The 21,261-nt window shown below is 40.0% G+C and overlaps 1 protein-coding gene across 5 annotated transcripts in view; it reads right to left on the bottom strand.

Annotated features, from left to right (window-relative positions):
• CADM2 (cell adhesion molecule 2) overlaps positions 1–21,261 on the bottom strand; it is a 365,701-nt gene that overhangs the window by 172,508 nt on the left and 171,932 nt on the right. For 3 of the 5 annotated variants that reach the window (XM_083498681.1, XM_083498678.1, XM_083498680.1), the window contains exon 2: positions 9,479–9,505. The exons of the other annotated variants lie outside the window; for them this stretch is intronic. In XM_083498681.1, the coding sequence (XP_083354807.1) occupies positions 9,479–9,505 (27 nt within the window). The remainder of the gene's footprint in view (positions 1–9,478; positions 9,506–21,261) is intronic. 5 annotated transcript variants of the gene reach the window in all.

The following is a 21,261-nucleotide window of genomic DNA, read 5'->3' as shown; positions in this document are numbered from 1 at the left end:
CAATCAGGGAGGTTGCAGAACACGGGAGAAACATTTAATGGGAAGGAAGAAAAACACACCGCACCCCATGGCCTGCTCACAGTGTTCAAGTAAGCTCAACATCATACCCACCAAAGTTCTAAAGAAATTCTAAAGTTCCCGGAGAATGAGACAAACAAACTAATGCTTTTTCACAAAGGAGAACAACTTTAGAGAATTTGGATGACTGATTTCAGCACTGCACTAGTTTGTATTCCAAGCTGCAAAGCAACCATAAAGCTATAAGCAACTATGGTATGTATTGATTTTTGTCTAATGGGCTTTCCTATATATTTTTTTAGTTTCTTTTCCCCTCATATATGTGTACGGACTCAAATATTTATTTTCAGAATGTGGAGGTCTATGGACTATTAATAAATTTGAAGGTAATACCGTGTAAAGTCTAAAACTGCACCGCTAATGCATAATAAAAAGGTACCAAAAGACTTCAGGTAACCCTACAAAACAATGTGGGTGTGGGGATTAAGATGGGGACCCCAGAATATCCCCATGCACGCAATTTGACAACTTGTTGGGAGGGGAGAATAGAATGGACTGTCCTGAATAGGACAGATCCAAAGAATTGTCTGGATACATTCCTTTCCTGATTAACACTGCAGAGGAGCTGGCCAGAGAGATCAATGAAGAAACCAAAAAGTTTAATGCACTGGACAAAGAAGTTCCATGGGGGCAGAGGGAGAGACAGAGACATGAAGGAAAAAGAAATGAGGGGGGAAAGCCCACTGGCTAGTGAAGATCACACATGGACAGGGAATGAAGGCTGAACTGTTGCCAAAGGAGAACTGTGTATGTGTGCAGAAATGAAACTAAGCAGCCAGAATGATTACAGAAACCTTTACATTTCAGATTCATTGCAAGGCTTCATTTGGCTCCACTGTTTCTTAGGGATTAGTAAGGGACTAGTAAAATTAAATTCAGGACGTTGGTTTGCAAGGGATGTATGGAAAAACTTGTGGATGCAGTTTTTGTAGATTTAGGAGCCATGCATATTTGTGACAAGGATTTTATCAAGAAATATTTGAATTATCTAGAAATATTTGAATACTTTGAATTTTTGGCCTTCTCTTTAGAGTATAATTTGGCTATTTGCTAGAATTTGCTGGAACTATTTTCTCTGCAGGCATCTTGTTCCTGTTTTCAACCAAAAAAATCATGAATGAAAATGTACGGTCTTAACTTCCACTCATACACTTAAACCTAATAGCATTTTCCTGAATGTAATGCCTTCCGCTGTAGTTACAAAGTGTAATTTATCATCTCTTAGTTTTATCTAAGCCGAACAGGGCAAAATGTTTTGGTCTCTGCTTGTAAACCTTATTCTGAATTCCTAAAACAATTTCAGTTTTTATTGTGAAGAAGGGTGTGTGAATCTGAACTTTTGACATGGTTTATCTCTGTGGATCATGGCATGAGTATAAGATTGACACAACTGCAATATGGTAGGAGACACTCCATCATATACCACATTTTTCCATCTATAAGACACCCCCATGTATAAGATGCCACCTATTTTGGGGGACTCAGATTTAAGAAAATGGGGGGAGATGGCCCAGATTATAAGACGCTTCCTAATTGTTGACATCATTTTAAAGGGAAAAAACCTAGTCTTCACATGGAAAAAATACGGTACTTTGGTGAGCCTGGAATTTCCAGCCTCCTGAAAGGTAGTCAGACATATTCTGAGTTCACCTACATCTAATCTAAAGATTAACACATGCAAATTTAGTTGCCAAGTACAGGATACTCAACTCCAATGGGATTCACCCACACAATTGACAAGGTGATATGAAGGCAGATAGGAGACAGAGATGACCAGCTTCTGATAACAGCCCATTATCAAAGCCTTTCACCCTTTTGTTAAGCAAACAGGACGACCAGTTTTCAGTCCTTTTCTCTCTAGAATGGGCAAGATGAGAAATGGGCAGGAACTCTGGGGAAAAGACAAGAATTGCTTATTTCAAGGCCCCTCCCTTCCCTACTATAAGGCATTAGCTAAAACATTATTAAAACCCCAGGTTTTCCAGTAGCTTTCAGCTCCAACAGGACAGAAGAAGAAGAAGAGTTTGGATTTGATATCCCGCCTTTCACTCCCTTTAAGGAGTCTCAAAGCGGCTAACATTCTCCTTTCCCTTCCTCCCCCACAACAAACACTCTGTGAGGTGAGTGGGGCTGAGAGACTTCAAAGAAGTGTGACTGGCCCAAGGTCACCCAGCAGCTGCATGTGGAGGAGCGGAGACGCGAACCTGGTTCCCCAGATTACGAGACTATCGCTCTTAACCACTACACCACACTGGCTCTCACCCCACTTACCCCAGTGCTCCACAAGACTCAGTACACGTCTGCTTTGCTTTAAGGATAGGTATATTTTCCTCCTGTCCCCCTCCCCCTTCACCTATCCACTTCTATTGTGGGTTTATGGCAAAACAGCCATGCCTATGTTTCTGTTAGCCTTTTAGAATAGTTTGAGAATATTTTTTAATCAAGCTATGTACATATTGTAGAATTTGCTACCTGCTTAGATTGTAACTTTGCTGTCTGAAGCAGCATTTATATATACCTTGTCTCTTCTAGGGTATACATAAATATACCAAGCTTTCTTTATTGCTCAATGTGGGAGCTTCTTGTGGGCATTAGGTTAAGGGTTAACACACATCCATAACAAGTGCACATCACAACTCCAGCAAAAGATCCTAAAGCTCTCAGCAGTGTGTATACCTTCAGGAGTGCTGGCTGTGCACATGTGAGTCCAAGTAACATTATAAACCAGGTACAGCTTATGGCAACCAAAACTAGATACAATCTTCCAGAAGTGAGATTGTCAGTGCTTGGAACTAAAGGATGGCTGTTTCAATATCCTATTACAAATTACTCAAGTAATACATTGAAATTATATTGCCATCGCCTCAGCTCAGAATGCTGCATGTCTTCTCAATCTTTCTTTGACTTTGCTATGGCTTTTAGCCTGGTGTCTTAGTGAGTTTCATTAACAAAATCATATTCCTGTCATGGACTGGCTGGATGCAGAGGAATGATGGGAGGAACCAGCTGGGGAACCACCAAGGGAAGAAGGCTCAGAGCCCAGATATTGGTGGTGGGGCAACAATGAGTGGTAAGAGGGAGAAGACTGGGAAGAGGAGGTGTCAGAAGCCCTTCAGCTGGTCTGCCCAAACCAGAAGAGACGTGAAGTGGAAGAAGCAAAGACAGGCACACAGGCACAGTCTCCAGTTGCTTGGGGGAAAACCCTGGAGAGGAGGAGACATAGACAGCTGTGGGGAGTTGAGAAGCTTTAGTCTAGGCAACTGATCCATGGGGCAAGACCTATCAGGGACAGGTTCTTGTGCTCATTAGACCTGACACTCCACCAAGTCTGTGCAGATCCTGTTGTTGCCAATAAAGAGCAAATTAGCTAATAAAGAGCAAAGAGTGCACAGTGTGATTTACAGCTGGCTCGCTCCTGTCACTTCCCTTCTCTAAAACTCTGAATGAAATATGGAATATTGGTCTCCCAAGACTGATTCCTAAGGAACTCTACCAGACTAAAAGGTAGTTATCATGACCCATGACCTGGAGACCTTGCAGTATGTGGTGGCAGTTTGATGAAGTCTGACAACTCACGTAGGGTACGAGGTAGTGGGAGGGAATAATAACTAGATTCTTCTTCCATGTGATGTGGAATGACTGAAGGGGACCATCAGGTTTAGCATTTCTATGGAAATATTTTGTTCAACTTTGTATTTATTTTTTAAAAGATTTTAATAGTCTATTACCTTTATTCAGAAAAGCTAATATTGCACAATTATCAGGAAATGCTGAGCCAGCCTGCCAACCCTGAACCAAACAAAAGTAAGGCATAATATTGCTTACATTGGCAGTGTGGCGTGCCAATCTGACAAATTTTAATAATTAATTTTTAAGTTGGAGGGGGTGAGAGAACCAGATGAAAAGGGACCCAGTAGGCTAAGACTGCCAGTGTGATGTGCATAAAAAGCACAGCAGTTGAAAGAAGCTTTTCAAGTTTGAAAGAGGTCAGTGGGGTACCACTGGGAACAAAGATGAGGTGCCCATGGCTTTATTATTATTATTTATAAAAGCCAGCTGGATGGTGGCACTAAAAGCAAAGTTTCTATCTTTACAAAAATTGATAGGCACAGTTGAAAGGAAAGACATCTAAATTGAAAATGAGTAAAATCACTCAGTATACCGTCTGATATACAATCTGTTAAATGGTGAATGGATACATGTAGAAATAATCATGATTATTAGACGAGACACATGAAGAGCAAGGATATTTGCCAAATGAAAAGGTGTTAAACTTATAATATTCCCAGCGGCAATACAAGAAACACAATATAAGCCAATGGGAGGCTGTATAGATAAATAGATATAGCATATGGACAGCAATAAGAAATTATGGAGTATATTTACCATCAATCACTCAGTCACTGTGAGTAAATGGGATTGTGCCAGGAAGATTTTCTCACATAGAGACAGGGAAATATTAACACCAGCCTAAGAACTGTATCCAAGAATTAGCTTCCCACTGATCTTAGCTTAGTTACAAGAAGCTTCACATCATTCTAGTACTTCAGCTGAAAAACTGAATTTATAATACTTCTACCTCACCATTCCTCCAAGAAGCTTTGTGTGGCATAGTGTTTCCTACCCCTAGTAGGTTTGGGGCCTCAATACATATTTGAATGCAGCTTTCCCCAGGTCTAATCAAACATTCTAAAGACAGTATAACACACTGGCCCTATTGTTTAAGATTTCCATTCTTCTGTTGCATGAGCTGAACTGTTATCAGACCTGCTCTTCTGAAATATGGGTGCATGTTTTGGTGTGTCTATCACAAGCCCCTATTGTATTCTATTCATCTAAGTTACACCTTTCCCCATGTATACAGCACTTATCCCCAATAATTTCTCAAGATTTTTAATGCACTGTATGGAAGAATGAGTGCACAATCACACATTAATAGCGCATCAAGGGTGGTGACACTAAGGAACAAGGTTCCACATAAATGATTGCATTTGCTATAGCAACACTATAACAATAAATACCTAACTAGAGTGTACATTTTACTCCATACTTTTATTAACTGGAACATTTAAGATTCGGAATGTTTCTCTTACTTATCATCATTGCAAACAGCTACTACAAGGTACTTGAAAAGAATGAAGAGCAGCGAGGAGTGTTACTTAGGATTCATACAAGCATTATGACAAATCCATTTTCTACCTCTGACACACAGGGAGCTGCTAAAGCAAAGCATTTCAAAAGTTTTCTGAAAACTGTAGAGTTCAAGAGATGTCTAAGATTTTCCTCAGATTTAATAGCATTTATTGATTCAGAGCTATGAACTTGGGTCTAAGCAAGATTTTTTTTTATGTGGTTGTTTTTTTACAGGTTATGTTATTGCAATTGTAACCACAGTCTTCTTGTATCCTGCTATGACCTTTTGTTTCATTCTACTACTGTATGCTTTTGGTAAACATGGAGTAGGTCTTCCACCTTGTTGTTCCCCCTGCCCCCCCCCAAAAAAAGATAGGCGGGTGGGAGAGTTTGGCGGTGAATTGGGGAGTTTATAAGCACACAACTTGCAGTGGTGTTAATACAATTCTTTAAGAGTTCTGTAACTTTACTGTAAAGTTCTGGAACTTACTAAATTTAAAGGCACTTTCTATCGCCTCAGGGACATAGCTGTGAGATCTCCAAATGTATCTCACACAGGGAAGCTCAAGGAAGCCTCCAACCAATGCCAGAGTTCTCTCCAAAAGTGCTGAACACTGGGAAGTTTAGAGGAAGGGTTGCAGCTTAGTAGTAGAGCATATTATTTGAATAGGTTTAAGGTTCAATCTCCAGGTAGGTCTGGGAAAGAACTTTGTCTGAAATCCCAGAGAGCCTTTAGCTCCACAATATTGAGCTAGATGGATAAGCTAGATGGTTAAGATGTAGGAAGGCATCTTTCTATGCTACTTCAGGTGTAAGCTTTCTTCAGTTCCCAATCACAACAGACCAGCTCAAAGAAGCTTGATGAAGCTTACCTAGACAGTGAGTACCTTTAGGGCTGTTTTAAGCATATGCGGCGCCGGGGTGCAAAGATCCACCTGCGCACCCCCACCCCCAGGTTGGCCAGTCCCAGGCACACAGGAGGGCGAAGCCGGCCACCCGCCTCAGCATCTCACTGGCTTGGTTGTCTCCAAACTCGTGGCACAGAGCCACCTGCAGCAGAAGAGCCCGCTGCGGCGCTCCGACCGATGGGTGGTCTCTTCCCCGGACTCAACTCTCGGGCCCCGGACTCTGCCTGGCGCCCCTGAGAGCCCAACACCCGAGTGTCCCGCACCCCTAGTGCCTATGGGTAAGACGGCTCTGAGTACCTTACTCAGTCAGCAAGCTGTTTGTGCATTTACCACTGGGTAAATGAAGCTTCCTAAACCAGTCTCTTTGAGGATGGTCTCACAAATTACAAGTCCCTCATGCGCAAGGCGGGGAAATTTCCCTGAGACTTCATGTGTATGCTAGGCTCGACTCCCCAGGTTTTGAATGTACATAATCTCCCAGGGCTATTCAGACTTCCCCAAAAAGGTGTTAATGAATAAGTGTGTGTCAATCTGAACTTTTTCTATGGTTTCTATTACTGTAGATCGTGACATGAGTAAAAGTTTGCATAAATACTATGACACGAGATCAAGGTGTATGTGTAGTTGCTGCCTGCTTAATTTATATACTGTATTCTGTCACTTTCATTTCATGTAATAAACCAATATTTCTTTATTTCTTTTGTATGAGAACTACTTGTGGCTATAAAGGGTAAACACATGTTCATAAGGAATGCATGCCATAACTCTAGCAAAAGATCCTAAACCACTTGGAAGCATGTGTATGGAGACAATGAATACAAAGAGTACTGGACACACATGTGGGTTCAGACACATATATTTTAACATGCTCTCCAGATGGATTACAGCTCTCATCAAACCCAGCCAATATGGCCAGTGACAATGAACGTTTTTGATTCATTAGGGATGGGCAAAAAGTATCCATCCCATCCAGCCCAGGAAGAATTTGTTCAGAATAAGTTTGGTTAGGATCATCATGTAAGCAGCTCCTGGAGACTGAAGACCCTGCTGCAATCTTTATGCAGTTAACAGGACCATACTAGCCTATCCAGTACCACAGTTTGCCCAAGCATTCTAAGGCATACTTTCACTATTGACAATGGGGAGAAGGAAAACCATATGGCTAAAGACAGAAAAAAATCCTGAGGTGCACATCTCCTGTCACAAAACAGGTACACATGTAGAATTAAGCCAGTAATTTGTAAAGAAACAGCTAGTTTTTGCCCAACAGTGGCTTAAACCAGCCGTGATGCTATAAAAAACAATGTGTTTGATGGGTATGGGTGCCTGGGATATTTCTTATTTGCAAATTCAGTGTGTGTGGTTTTTTTAAAAAAATGCAGATCAAGATAGAAACTGGATGGAACACACTTATGAATAAACATGCAAAACTGACATGGTCTAGAAATAGAGAGATCCATCCAACTCTAAAAGCAAGTAACAATTAAATAGACTATTGTGTGCTAGGTTGCCACAACAGAAATAAAACATAACATGCAGTTCTGTATAGCCCTTCCACTAGGTTTCTTGTAACACAGTTACTGCTCCCTATCACAATCATTCCCAAGCATACCATCTGATAATTTCTAGAAAGGGAAAATACCGTATTTTTCGCCCTATAGGATGCACTTTTTCCCCTCCAAAAATGAAGGGGAAATGTGTGTGCATCCTATGGGGCGAATGCAGGCTTTCGCTGAAGCCTGGAGAGCGAGAGGGGTCGGTGTGCACGAGGGGTCGGGGCCGGCTTGAGCAGAGCTGCCTCTTATCCCGAAGCCCCGGCACGCTGAGCAGTTGCGCCGGGGCTTCGGGTAGCTCTGTGCCAGCCACGGGAGCCCTCCCCCGGCTTGAGCAGAGCTGCCTCTTATCCCGAAGCCCCGGCACGCTGAGCAGTCGCACCGGGGCTTCGGGTAGCTCTGTGCCAGCCGCGGGAGCCCTCCTGCGGCTTGCGCAGAACAGACTGTTCTGCGGGCTGGGTTATTTCCCCCCAAAAAATACTAGGGGCGCCTTATGGGCCGGTGCGCCCTATGGGGCGAAAAATACGGTAACTATGCTGCTGAAATCATCAATACTGTAAAAAGCCCTGGTTTATTTCTCCATTCAGAATTATCTAATGAAGTATAAGCAGTCCAAGTGGGGAATGTTAGCAATAATGTACGTTGAGAAGTGCAGGTACCTATATTAAATCTTTTCACCTGCATTAGTCAATTAGTGAGGTTCATAGTTTGTTGCTGGATCTTTTAGTAATAATTAACAAGCCATCTAATACTCTATTGATTTCACTGAATCTACATTAACAGCACAATACTATACATGTCTACTTAGAAGTAAGTGGATACAAGATTAAAGTCTTAATTTCTTGAATAAAAGCTCTGCAAAGTTAGGAAACATAATATTTTCCCCTAAGCTTGTTTGACAGTTTCCTGCAGAGCTGTGAGCAAAACCTCATAATTCCACCCCCAATCTGAGGCTTGTATGCAGGGAGGGCCTGTCCCCATCTGATGTCACTGAATATCTGGATGTAGTGCAAGAATACCATTTTAGCCACATAAATGGGCTGCTGTCATGTCTGATCGAGGGAGAATCCCCGTTATTACAAAAAACACACATCTCTCCCTCACTCCTTTATAGAGACTTCCTCCCTTTTCTCCCTCCCCACCCCTATCAGAATGATAGAAGCTTGGTTTATGGAAAATTCTCACTACCACAAGTGAATTATATTATAAGATTATTTCATATTATTCCTGGAAATAATGGTGCTTGCCATAGTTTTTGTGTTAGGTTCACGCTTTTCAATCCTTTCTACAATTTTACTGGCTTTCATTTCCCCCCCATTATTATCCACAGTGTCATTTTTATGCAGATGATAGCCAGATTTATTTATTTGATTTTTTTTTATAAAAAAATAAGCCTCCGACAAACAGTGCAGTCCTGTTTGATTGATGTTAAAAACTGAACAGCTCAGAAACTGCATGATAATACAAATAAGATAGATACCATGAACTGAGGCTCTTTTTGCAATCTAATTATTCTAACTTGGCAGCAATCTCTTACAAACAGAAGAAGTTTTATATTTTGAGATAGGATTTGTCGTTCAGAAATTCACGAGAACTTTGAATTATTTTCAGATAAAGACACAGTGAATAATTATATAGCTCAATTTCAAAATGATGAAAAATACCCATCTTCAGTTTTGCAAGCAAAGCATGCAAATTCAATAAATATATGCAGATCTATCTAATCTGCATAATTAATTGCAATCACAGTGGGATGTGTACTGCAAAGCCATGCAGCGTAAATCAAGAATGAAAGTGAAAACTCACCTTTAGCTTTGCTCTTTGTAGCAGCCACTGGGACCAAGGAAAAGATTGCAAGAGGAGAAGAGAATAGATAGGTTAGTCAGAAGCTCTGACTGAGAAAGAAAAAGAAAGTTTCACTATTGAGTCGAGCGTAACAAAACCCAAATTCAAGTACTGTATCTGGTCTACTTATTTAGATCAGCCGGTATGATTTTTCCTGACCTATACCCTGCCAAGACAAACAAATTCAGTATTTTGAAATGCTTGTCGACGCCAGTTGTTTGAAAATAGATAATGGCAGAGGCATTTACTATTAGCCACAAATTATACTGTCAAAACAATTTGTAAAACAAAAAATAAAAATAAATCTAAGGATGCAAAGATCTGTAGTACATCAATCGAACTTTTATATTGATCAGAATCAAATGGTTCCTTTAACAAATGTTTTCTTCCTTTCATTTAATTATTAAGAAATAATAATAATAAAGTGTGCATATTATGGTAAGGTTTCAAACATGATAGAACTCCAGGCAATTTGTTAGGAATTGGCCCAATTACCCAAGTTCCAGGTTATTTTTCCAAATTTTTGTAATAGGCCTGTCCCCCTAGTCCTTTAAGTGCCTAGAAATACCCCTGTAGAACAGTATTTGGGTAGGATTTATGAGACCACCTGCTGACATCCATAAAATATACCTTTCATTCTTCAAATCACAGTTATTCAAGTCTTTTAGTTTACAAAGTGTTGAGAAAGAACACACACACTTTCAACTATATTGCTTCCCCCAAGTTGAATCTGATCAGCCATGTTTGTCATATGATCTGGTGCAAAGGCAAGCACAATGCATGTCAGAGGGCAAGAAACCCTAAAACATATCCATATTTTAAATAAGATTATTTTTGGTGGTGATTTAAGTCATAGATTGTTTTTATTTAGGAGTTAGCTATGGTAGGTTTGACTAATGAGCTTTTTTCTGGAAAGGTGGGCCACACAGGTCATATACACAGACATTATGGGGAAAGGGCAATAAAATAAATTACTCAGTACAGTGATACCTCGGATTAAGAACTTAATTCGTTCTGGAGGTCCATTCTTAACCTGAAACTGTTCTTAACCTGAGGTACCACTTTAGCTAATGGGGACTCCCACTGCTGCCGTGCCGCTGCCACACGATTTCTGTTCTCATCCTGAAGCAAAGTTCTTAACCTGAGGTACTATTTCTGGGTTAGTGGAGTCTGTAACCTGAAGTGTCTGTAACCCAAGGTACCACTGTAGGTCTTTTAAATTCTCTAAAAGAACTCTCTCACATGCACCCAGTGGAGGAGCTTCATGCTCTGGCACTGGAGGGCGGAGAGCGGGCGTGGGTGGGGCTGGCGTGCATCCCGGGGGTGTGGTGTGCCGCCTGAGGGCGTGGCATGCTGCCTGACGGGATGTGGCATCCAGCGTGGGCGGGGGGGGGCAGCTGTGATAGCACCCCACCGGGATCGTGCTGCCGGGGGCGATACACTTCCCCTGCACTCCTCTTCCTCCACCAGTGCATGTACCAAGGGGGCTGAATGCTGCACCCAACTTATGGCTTATCACTTTGGTCCAGGAATTGCATTTATTTTGTAAAATGAGTAACATAGTAGTCACTAGAAAAAGTGCTTATAGTATCTGTGGTGTGGTCATAACTTATGTCAGTAATGTATGAAGCTCTCATTACATAGAACTGAATGATCAGTAGGGATCTAACAGACTTCTGTTTCTTAAATCCCAGCATCAGTGACAGGTGGAGTCTAGGGTGCCACTGAAATTTGAGACCCCAAGGTCCGCCACTGCATGGATTCAACCTATTGTTACAAGCATGCTCTTTTCTGTAGTCCCAGTGATGTTTTGAGGAACAATTTTGCTAAATACTACCAGCTTGTATGTGGACTGCACTGCACAAAATGAAATAAATAAATCTAGTTTAGGAGTTTCAACTAGGGCAGTACTTATCAAACTATCTTACGTGCTGGATAGCAATTCCCACCCCACAATGTGTTAGGGACTGGTATCGTTTTTGGTCCCTGAAGGATCCCACCTAACCTGGCAGGTAGTAGAGTCACCACAGACTTGCAGCCAATGGTTTGTGGACTGGCACCAGTCCACGGACCACCAATTTGAGTAGCACTGAATGAGGGCACTTACGTGTTAATGGCAGATGTTGTGCTAAATCTGTCCTCTGCTATCTCAAATGTTTTATTTCTCTGCAAAAGAGGCTTCAGTTTTTCTGCTCCATTATTAGGGCATGAAATGTCATTAGAAATTAGGCAGATTTGGGGTTTTGAGATAATCTTATTGTTGTGGGGAGGCCAAGTATGATGTATGTGTTCCAGTAAGCATTTCTGTATCACTCTGCAGCTTTCCTGGCTGCCCACTGTTCTTGATCTGAAAAAGTCCCTTGGGAGGTTTTATCTCATTATGGGTTGTATTCAACATAGCACTGTGGTGATCACTCCATCAACTGCAAGTATTTCTCCTTACAATTGAAGGTTCTGCCCTTCTCCTTTCTCCACACATCCTCTAAATCTGTTCTGGGGCTTCCCTCAATTCTCCAAAGCAGATTACGGGATGGTGTGGTGCACAGGTGCAGATATATCCCCCTGTGCTAGCACTAATCCCAGAGCTAGCCTACGAATTGCATTGAGCACCACCTTATTTATTCCCTGGAGCTTTGACTGAAATGCTCATACCTGGAAAGAGTGAAGACTGTGCACCACTGGTGAGACTATATAGAATGAAAGGACATTCCCAAGCATCACTCAGCCAACACAAAAGTAAGGCAATTACATAAAAACAAACAAACTTGTACCCCATTCATGGGATTTCTTGGGTGGAATTTTATTTTTATTTTTTTAATTCTCTTTGATTATTTTCAACTGCTATTTCTACTTTCATTAATTGATGGACAGTGTTTAAAAATGCAGGATATTTTTGTCACAGTATTAGTGGTTCTACAGGAAAATCAGGATTACAAGTCGCTTGCTTTCAAAGTACAACTATGCATTCCTGTAACACGGAGGAAACAGAAGTACTACTGTATATTTAAATTGTGTTTTAGTATTGAAATACAACTAAAGTATGAACACTGCAGCAACAGAAGACCCTTTCAGAGCTATTTGATTGCAAACCTTTCATACCATAATCCTTTACTCAGAAGTTAGCTCCACTGAGTTCAATGAGACTTACTTCCAGATGAAGGAGCATGGGATTGCAGCTTCACTATACATCTTGCTTCTAGGCTAACCCTTCCACATAATTGCAAGTGCAAGGGTGGTGCTTTAGTACAATCTTCTGTTTGTGAAACCTGAATGCACGTTCAGCATAGGATTCTGCCATTTTATGATAATGTCAACATAATGTCATGCTTGGTGAATTGTGTCATGACATGCAAAGTATATGTTTGTGTCCAAAAAGAGGATAAAATATAAAGCTTTGGAAACGCTTGACCTGAATGTCGGACATTATCAATGAATAAAGGAAACACAAAAGAAAGATTGCAAATATAACTGGAATTAGGCCAGGTAACAAGGCTTGTTAGCCCAATTATAATTCTCTGCATATTCAGTCTAAATGAACATTACTGTCATCTCTGCCATATAAATGTCATGTTCAATACTTGCAAATGTTTCAATTGATGGGCTGGTCAAACTGCAATTCAACTGTCAAAATTCACAGAGCAATCTAATTAGCTAGAAATGGTAATTAAAAATGTTTTTGTTTTTGTTTTGTTTTTTGCTGCAGAAATTGCTGATTTACATCAGGCCTCCACCCATACGATGTGTAAACAAGGAGACATTTTCACTGTAAACATTTAGAAACCTTTTTTCCACTGTTAAAAAAGAAAGAAAAAATATGTTTCCCATTAGCCTTCTTAGAATCCTATTTGTGCAATGAACTTTTTCTGCTGTGTGCAGATGTTATGGTATCCATTACAGTTTTGTAAATATGAAATCATGAAATTGTCAGGTTGATGTCATAGGTGTACAGGTGTATTTGAATGGTTGACATATTTCGATGCAATTTCACTTTCATTTTATGAATCACTGTGTTACTGAAAGTACTACAGATTACTAATATATTAATTAGATGGGAGGCAGAAGAAATTTCTTGCTGTATAACACATGTGATGACTGGAGGATGCTAAATTTTGAATACTCTTCAAATATATCTCCAACCTTATGTCTTCCAATGTATATATAAACTAGAATTACGCTATATTTGTGTAGAAAACTGCCATACCCGTGAGGATGACAAAAGAACAGAACTCTCAAAATTGGAGTTTATTTTCCTTCTTTTCACTCTTGAAGCTCATATTCTCATCCATATTTATTTACCATGTTGTGCTCTTATAGCCATTGCAATGTGCAAGCTTTTACTGTGGTGTAGTGGTTAGAATGGCGGACTACGACTTGTGAGACGAGGGTTCAAATCCCCATTCAGCCATGAAGCTCGTTGGGTGCTCTTGGGCGAGTCGCTATCTCTCAACCTAATTACCTCACAGGGGAGGTAGCATGTGTGCCACCTTGAAATCCTTGGAGAAAAGTTGACATATCCATGCTAGCATGAATTGGATGTCTTGGATGGCCATCTGTCATGGATGCTTTAGTTGAGATTTCTGCATTGCAGGGAATTGGAATAGATGATCCTTGGAGCACCTTCCAACTCTAAGATTCTATGACTTATTTAAAGGAGACTATCTGAATTTGTTGGACTACCCAAGAGAGAATGAGAACTTTAAGTGGCTAGATAGCAATGCAAATCAGAGGAAACATATACCTTTCATAAACAGGTTCTTGGTATTCTTAAACTGTTTAGAATTAATTTGTTTATTTGAAACATTTAGATATCATTCTTCATTTGATTCAGATTTTAGGGCAGCACACAACTCATTTATCTTACTCATCATAACAAATATGATGATAAAATGCTTGAAACACATTTAAATGTTATAAATGGGAAATGTCTGTAAATAAGAAATCTTTTTTTCTTTCAGTGATGGACCTCATTAGTATATCACTCATATACTATGACACCAGACACTCACACAGGACCTTCACCGCCCTCACTGGTTCTGATTTGAAGAAGAGGTTGAGCTGAGTATCGTCTGCAAACTGATGAAGACCCAGTCCAAACCCCCTGATTATCTTTCCCAGCGGCTTCATGTTCAAAAGCATGGGGGAGAGGACAGAGCCCCAAGGCACCCCACAAGTGAGAGCCCAGGGGTCCGAACACTCATCCCCCAACACCACTTTCTGGACACGGCCCAGGAGGAAGGAGCAGAACCACTGTATAACAGTGCCCCCAGCTCCCAACTCCTCTAGACAGTCCAGAAGGATGTTATGGTTGATGGTATCCAAGGCCTCTGAGAGATGCTGCAGAACTAGGAAACAGCTTTCACCTTTGTCTCTAGCCTGCTGGAGATCATCGACCAGCGCAACCAAGGCAGTTTCAGTCCCATGATGAGGTCTGAATCCCGTTTGGGAGGGATCCAAATGGTCTGCATCCTCCAGGCGTACTTGGAGCTGTTCATGGACCACCCACTCAATCACCTTGCCCAAGAATGGAAGATTTGAGACTGGGCAATCGTTGGCCATATTGGCCGGGTCCAAAGATGGTTTTTTTAAGAAGCAGTTTAATAACCACCTATTTCAGTGGGTCTGGGAAGGCTCCCTTACAGAGAGAAGCATTCAACACCCCATGGAGCCCATCTCGCTTTTATGAGCCAGGAAGGGCAAGGATCAAGGAAACAGGTGGTTGGTTTAACTCGTCCAAACAGCCTTTCTACATCCTCGAAGCTGCTATCTGATTCCCATTTACCTGGAGTGCAAGCCTGTTAAATGCCATTGGATGTACTACTGAGTAGGCATGCATGGATGTTTGCAGACCATTTTAAAGTGTATTTTATTTTATGCAACACAATGCTTTCACTTTACATTTCCCTCCAACCTTCCTCTGAATTTTCATACATCCTTATTGCAATTTATCAGATCACCCCCCCCCCCAGCAAACCAATTAGAATTGTATTCCACAATATTTTTGTCAGTTTTTGATTTACTTTAAGTTGGTCTCACTGCCAAGTGCACTAGTTCTATTTGCAATGTTTTGCCATTTATCTTTAGAATACAAAAGCAGGCCTTGGTTCACTTTCTAATTCACTAGACTGTTGTTGTTTTTAACTCACTTGACTGCTTTCCTTTTCTTTTCCCCCAAAGAAAGTTGCACGTGATTTGAAATAATTGAGTTATACAGAGTTGACTGTGTAGTGAATATGGAAGTCCTTCAATGCACACAAAGTCTGTGTATGTCGGAGGTTGCATGACTGCAAAGGGAGTCATGTTTTGGGAAATATATATATATTTAATTGAAATCCATCTTTTATAGTAGTAGTGATTTCATTTTAAAAAGCTAAATCATTTCTAGTTATAAAGCAAAACATTCAATGCATAGTCAAAACCTTCATAATATCTTAAACTCCCTGTGTAAATGTTATTTTCTCTTTTCCTGTATGGCATTCACAATAGAGGACTGAATCAACTCTCCCACAGCACAACAGCAGCTATTCATTCATTTAAGGGTGGAGAGAAACGCTGAAGACTTGCTTAAAAATGCAGATGAATGAATTACTGTTGACAGCTCTAACTTGTTTCTTGGCAACTCTGACAGGATGTGGCATTTCCCCATTCTTCTAACCATGAAAATGATTTGAAGTAAACTAAACCACACAGAAACATCAAACTCCATTACAAAAGAACACACAATGGAAATATTAATAGGTGCTATTTAACTTAGCTCATTATTTTAGACAGAAGTATCATTCTGAAATGCCATCCTGTTGCTTGTATATCAGACATAGAATGTGATTTGAAAATAATAATAATATATAAAGGGCAGAATTCAAGGAGAAACGTGAATGTGGGAGTGAGGCCAAAACACAGCTATTTGCAGCAATCTGCAGCTGTGAACATATGCTCTGTGGTATTTAACCAGATGCAATTGTTGCTATCTTGGGGTAGTACATTAAATTATACCAACATGCTCGCCATACCCATGTTTTGCATTGGGAGTGTATATAAATATGCGGTTCTGTTCCTTTTTGTAGGAAGCAAGCCAAAAACTGGGGGAAAGGGAGGGACACTGAACAAGCAAGTCCCTTTTTATTAAATGCATGTATGTTTAACAGTAGCCCTTAGAGAAGAGACAAGTCTTCATAGGCCGACGTGGCCTAAATAGTGTTAGGCAACACAAATATGAAAATATAATGTAATTTTCATACTCAAAACCTCATCCACTCTTTCAAATGGATGCTTATGCAATGCTAACTAAATAATTCATGAGACTGCAGGTGCCAATCCAAGTAGCCTATTCCCTTTGAAAGCCTTAGTGCGCAGACTGAAAGCCACCGTAAGTCATAAACGTAGCTCTTTTTTATGTCAATTTGCTTATTCAAATGAGTTACAAAATTTTCCAGTCAGGCTCAACTGAAAAGATATCTTAGAATTCAGTCAAATTAAAGGCTGAATAAAAGTAAAAGACTGGTTCTCATACAGTATTCTGAAGTGAAGTACAAATAAAACAAAATAAAATCTGACAATAGACTTGGCATTGTGTGTTACCAAGTAATCTATTGAAGTACTTGAGAAGAAATGCACCGAGAAAGGCCTGGTATTTTATTCAACAGCAGCAGTAGCAACAATAACAACACAATCCACAAATGTAATATAATACACTGTATCATTCCAAAACTTTTTTAAATACACCAGCTATTCAAAGCTAAGCCAAATAAAGTAAGGATGTTGTAGTGAATAGTGTTTCAGACTTGGAACAAGAAGACTTGGGATCAAATTAACATTTTGGCAAAGAACTATACTTTGTGACCTTGGGCTAATCACTACCTTTCTGTCTAACCTACCTTAAATCACAACTGTGATGATAAAATGGGGGGAAATATGTGCCATCATGGCTTTCACCCTGTCCCAATGCCATCTAAGCAAGCTGTAGTGATGCTAGTGTCAGAAGGGTAGCTCTGTCCCACAACACTGGCTGCTACTGACTGCTGCCATGAAATAGTTAAAGGTAAAGGGACCCCTGACCATTAGGTCCAGTCACGGATGACTCTGGGGTTGCAGCACTCATCTCGCTTTATTGGCCGAGGGAGCCGGCATACAGCTTCTGGGTCATGTGGCCAGCATGACTAAGCCGCTTCTGGCGAACCAGAGCAGCGCACGGAAATGCAGTTTACCTTCCTGCCAGAGCGGTACCTATTTATCTAATTGCACTTTGACGTGTGTTCGAACTGTTAGGTTGGCAGGAGCTGGGACAGAGCAATGAGAGCTCACGCTGTCGCAGGGATTCAAACCACTGACCTTCTGATCGGCAAGCCCTAGACTCTGTGGTTTAACCCACAGCACCACCCACGCCCCATGAAATTGTTACTCCTGACTAAACAATGAATAGGTAGCATTAAAAAAAGTTCAAAGCAAAGCATAAGTTAAGGTGATAGTAAAGTATATAATGGATGACAGCACAGACATTTTAAAGATCCACTGGTATCCTTCACTGGAGCAGAATGCAACCCAACAGGGTAATCCTTCTTAGATTTTTCTGCCCAACCTATGATAAAGGGATTGGGGGAGAAAATGACTCTTGAACTGAAGACCTGAAATATCATTTGAATAAACTCTGTGTTGCACAGTGCCAAATACTTTGTGTACTTGTTGTTAAGTTAGCAAAGATTCATTTAAAATTTCAGAGTATATTTAGCTTTGTTATGGACATATTCTTATGCAAATGATAATTGTAAACAAGTCATGAAGGTGAAAATTGTTACTGTGTGCCGGAGAAATTAAGACAAATTGAAAGCAAATGTGCACACTGTATAAGAATCCAGCGGGGGATAACCCATGGAAGAGGAAGATAACACATGACTGAGAATTTGAATGTTAATGAAATAAGTCAAGGGAAAAAGGATGTGTAGCATCTATAGCAGAAGACACTGATTAGGGCAGATGTTGAAAAATGATTATCAACTTTAGACCCCAAGAGCAACATAAATGAAATCACATCCTTGTGTTCTGGGAAATAAAAGAGACAACTTGGATAGACATAAAGAGAGGCTTTAATTATCTAAAAGTACATTGGGAGCAACCCAGGATAATTCGGAAGTGGAGTTATTAAAGGAACACAATGTAGAAGTAATTCAGAAATATGTTTATTCAAAAACATCAACAGCTGGGTTTAATAATAGGCACAATGAATCAGAAATGAATGAAGCCCAGAGACAGAAGATTATTGAACAATTCTAATCATATTATTAGGTTTGCCACACAAAAATGCCGAACAATATATAAAGTACAATTTATGCACTTTAAAGAAAACAATTTTCAGTGACAGAATCCCAAGTAAATCTAAGGTGCTGCTGATACAGTACAACCATTGGCCATAACTTATGGCCAATGACAATGACTTGTGGTTGGCCAATGACTTATCAAAAGTCATTAATTTCTGCTGGAAAGGACTTTCTTCACAAGAGCTAAATATGACAGATGTTAACTAAAAGTAAAATCTAATTAAATAGCATTATGTATATGCTTCTCTCTTGTAAATGGAAAATGGTCAAACACTTCATGCAGGCCCTTCCTTCTCCATGCGAATGGGAAAACAATGTTCATGGACATCAGTTTCTTCAGCTTCTTCTTACACAAAACAAGCACCCAAGCCCCAGCCCATTTATACTTTCACACAGCCATTTGTAACTATGTTAATGTTATGTACTCAGTACATAACAGTAAGTAAATAATAGGTATCAAAGTTCTTCCTCTGTTTAGAAATCTTGGCCCTGACAGTGAGTAGTGGTAACTTCATCTTTTTTTTAAAAAAAAAAATCCCTTCAATTAATGGTGTGCACAGACAATAAGACCCCAATTTTTATGCTTCATAAAACCACCTAATTCAGCTTAGAAAAATCTGGAGGCTGCAGAATTTTGCACATGTATCCAAGTCTTTGTTTTATCCTACCTCTATTCTCTATTGGGAAATTAAAGTCAGACGTGAGTGGATTAAATTTACAGACAGACTAGCTCCTCCAAAGTGGGGAAAGCCTGGCAATTTGCAGAATAAGAGGTCCAGGGTTTTTTGCTGGTCACTTCTAAAAATTGGGGGCAGAATTGGAGGAATTTTGCAGGTAAGATTGTTCCTTTTGATAAGAAAAATCCTACCAAATTTCAGAAAAATAGTTGCAATGATTTTCCTTCAAGGGCAGCTGTTACAGTTTTGGGTTGAGTAAAAATGGACACACTCAAGTATTTTGTGGGCAAATAGTCTGAACTAAAATATATTTGCTTTCCAAATAAAAACAATTCCTTCTGATTCTAAACCCATCAGTTTCCCCACTCTCTTATCCATCCTGGTTTCATCTCTTAAGCTTCCCTGAATTGAAGACCCGAAATATTCTGTTCATGTTCCTGCTCAGCTTTAGGTTTCCAACAATCATCTGGTTGTTCACTGTGAGAACAGGAAGCTGGACAAGGTGAGCATTTGGCCTGAACTACGAGGACTTTATGTTTGCTCTTGCAAATACAGTACACATAGAGACATTACTTTTGCTTTCAGCAGATGTGTCTCCAGTATTATTTTGATATGTGGCTTGCTGAGGTGTCAAAAAACTCTTCCGGGGCCCCTGCTCCAACCTATGCTGCCTTGCATAATTCCCACCACCTCTGACAAATCCAAAATGCCTTTGAGCCATCCCATTTTGCCTCAAGATTCATCCAAATCCAATTCACACCCCTATTTTCTATAGGACTGCACTTTTAGTGTACTATTCAAAGCAAGTACTTGGTTCTTTAATTTGAATCTGAGACTATGTGACTTCTATGAAGCACAAAGTGCTGTTTTCGTCAACATGCAGTTAATTCCAGGCTCTGCACCAGGATGCTGTTACAGATTATGCCTTCTACAAAATTCTACTAAGAAGATTCGGGCAAGAATGGAACAAATGTGGTATTGCAGAATTTGATGGTCCATCAAAAGAGCTGATGGTACATTTTATAATAATTCACTCTGGATTTCATTTTATTATTTTCACCGGCATACATATGCACATTTACACATGCAATTAAGAGTCTAAAATGAAAATATATTCTCTAATTATCATTTCAACAAATTACAGCTTTGATTATTCTTTAAGGGAAAAAGGAACAGACTATGAAGACAGAGATTTGCGCATCAATGAGTGCTGACAACCAACTATTGTAAACTATCATTTCTAATTAGATTTCCTCACATTCCTGAAAGGAAGGAAATAGTCCTTCTGATAATTAAAAGACAGGGTAGGTTGAAGGAAAAGAGGAAATAAAGATGATGAAAGTATTGCTTAAGGGAAAACCCTGTCATCAAATAATGGGGATTTCAGTAGATGAAATTGCTTAAGTAAAGACCTGCAGGTTTACCTATCATCATTTCTTATAAGCCCTTTAATTAAACATTGAAAAGCACAGAAGATTATCTTTGAACAAGGCAAAACTGTTTTCTGTCTCACTGTGCCATACTAAAACACACATATGTACTACAAACTCAACTTCAGAGAGTTATATTCTTTCCTGCCATGGGCCAGTTTTTAAAATTTAATCAACAGGAGAGGAAAATGTGACTGAGTTTGTTAAGATGGAGAAAAATATTCTATTTCAACAAAATAAAACAAAACTGTGGCATTCTAAAAAGACCTCCAGCTCATGTTCAGTTGGATTAATCACAAGCGTGCCCCATATATATATATATATATATA

Source organism: Podarcis liolepis (assembly GCF_965112155.1).
Source record: "Podarcis liolepis genome assembly, chromosome: 4".
In the NCBI taxonomy this organism is placed as follows: Eukaryota; Metazoa; Chordata; class Lepidosauria; order Squamata; family Lacertidae; genus Podarcis; species Podarcis liolepis.
This window is presented reverse-complemented; position numbering and strand designations above follow the sequence as displayed.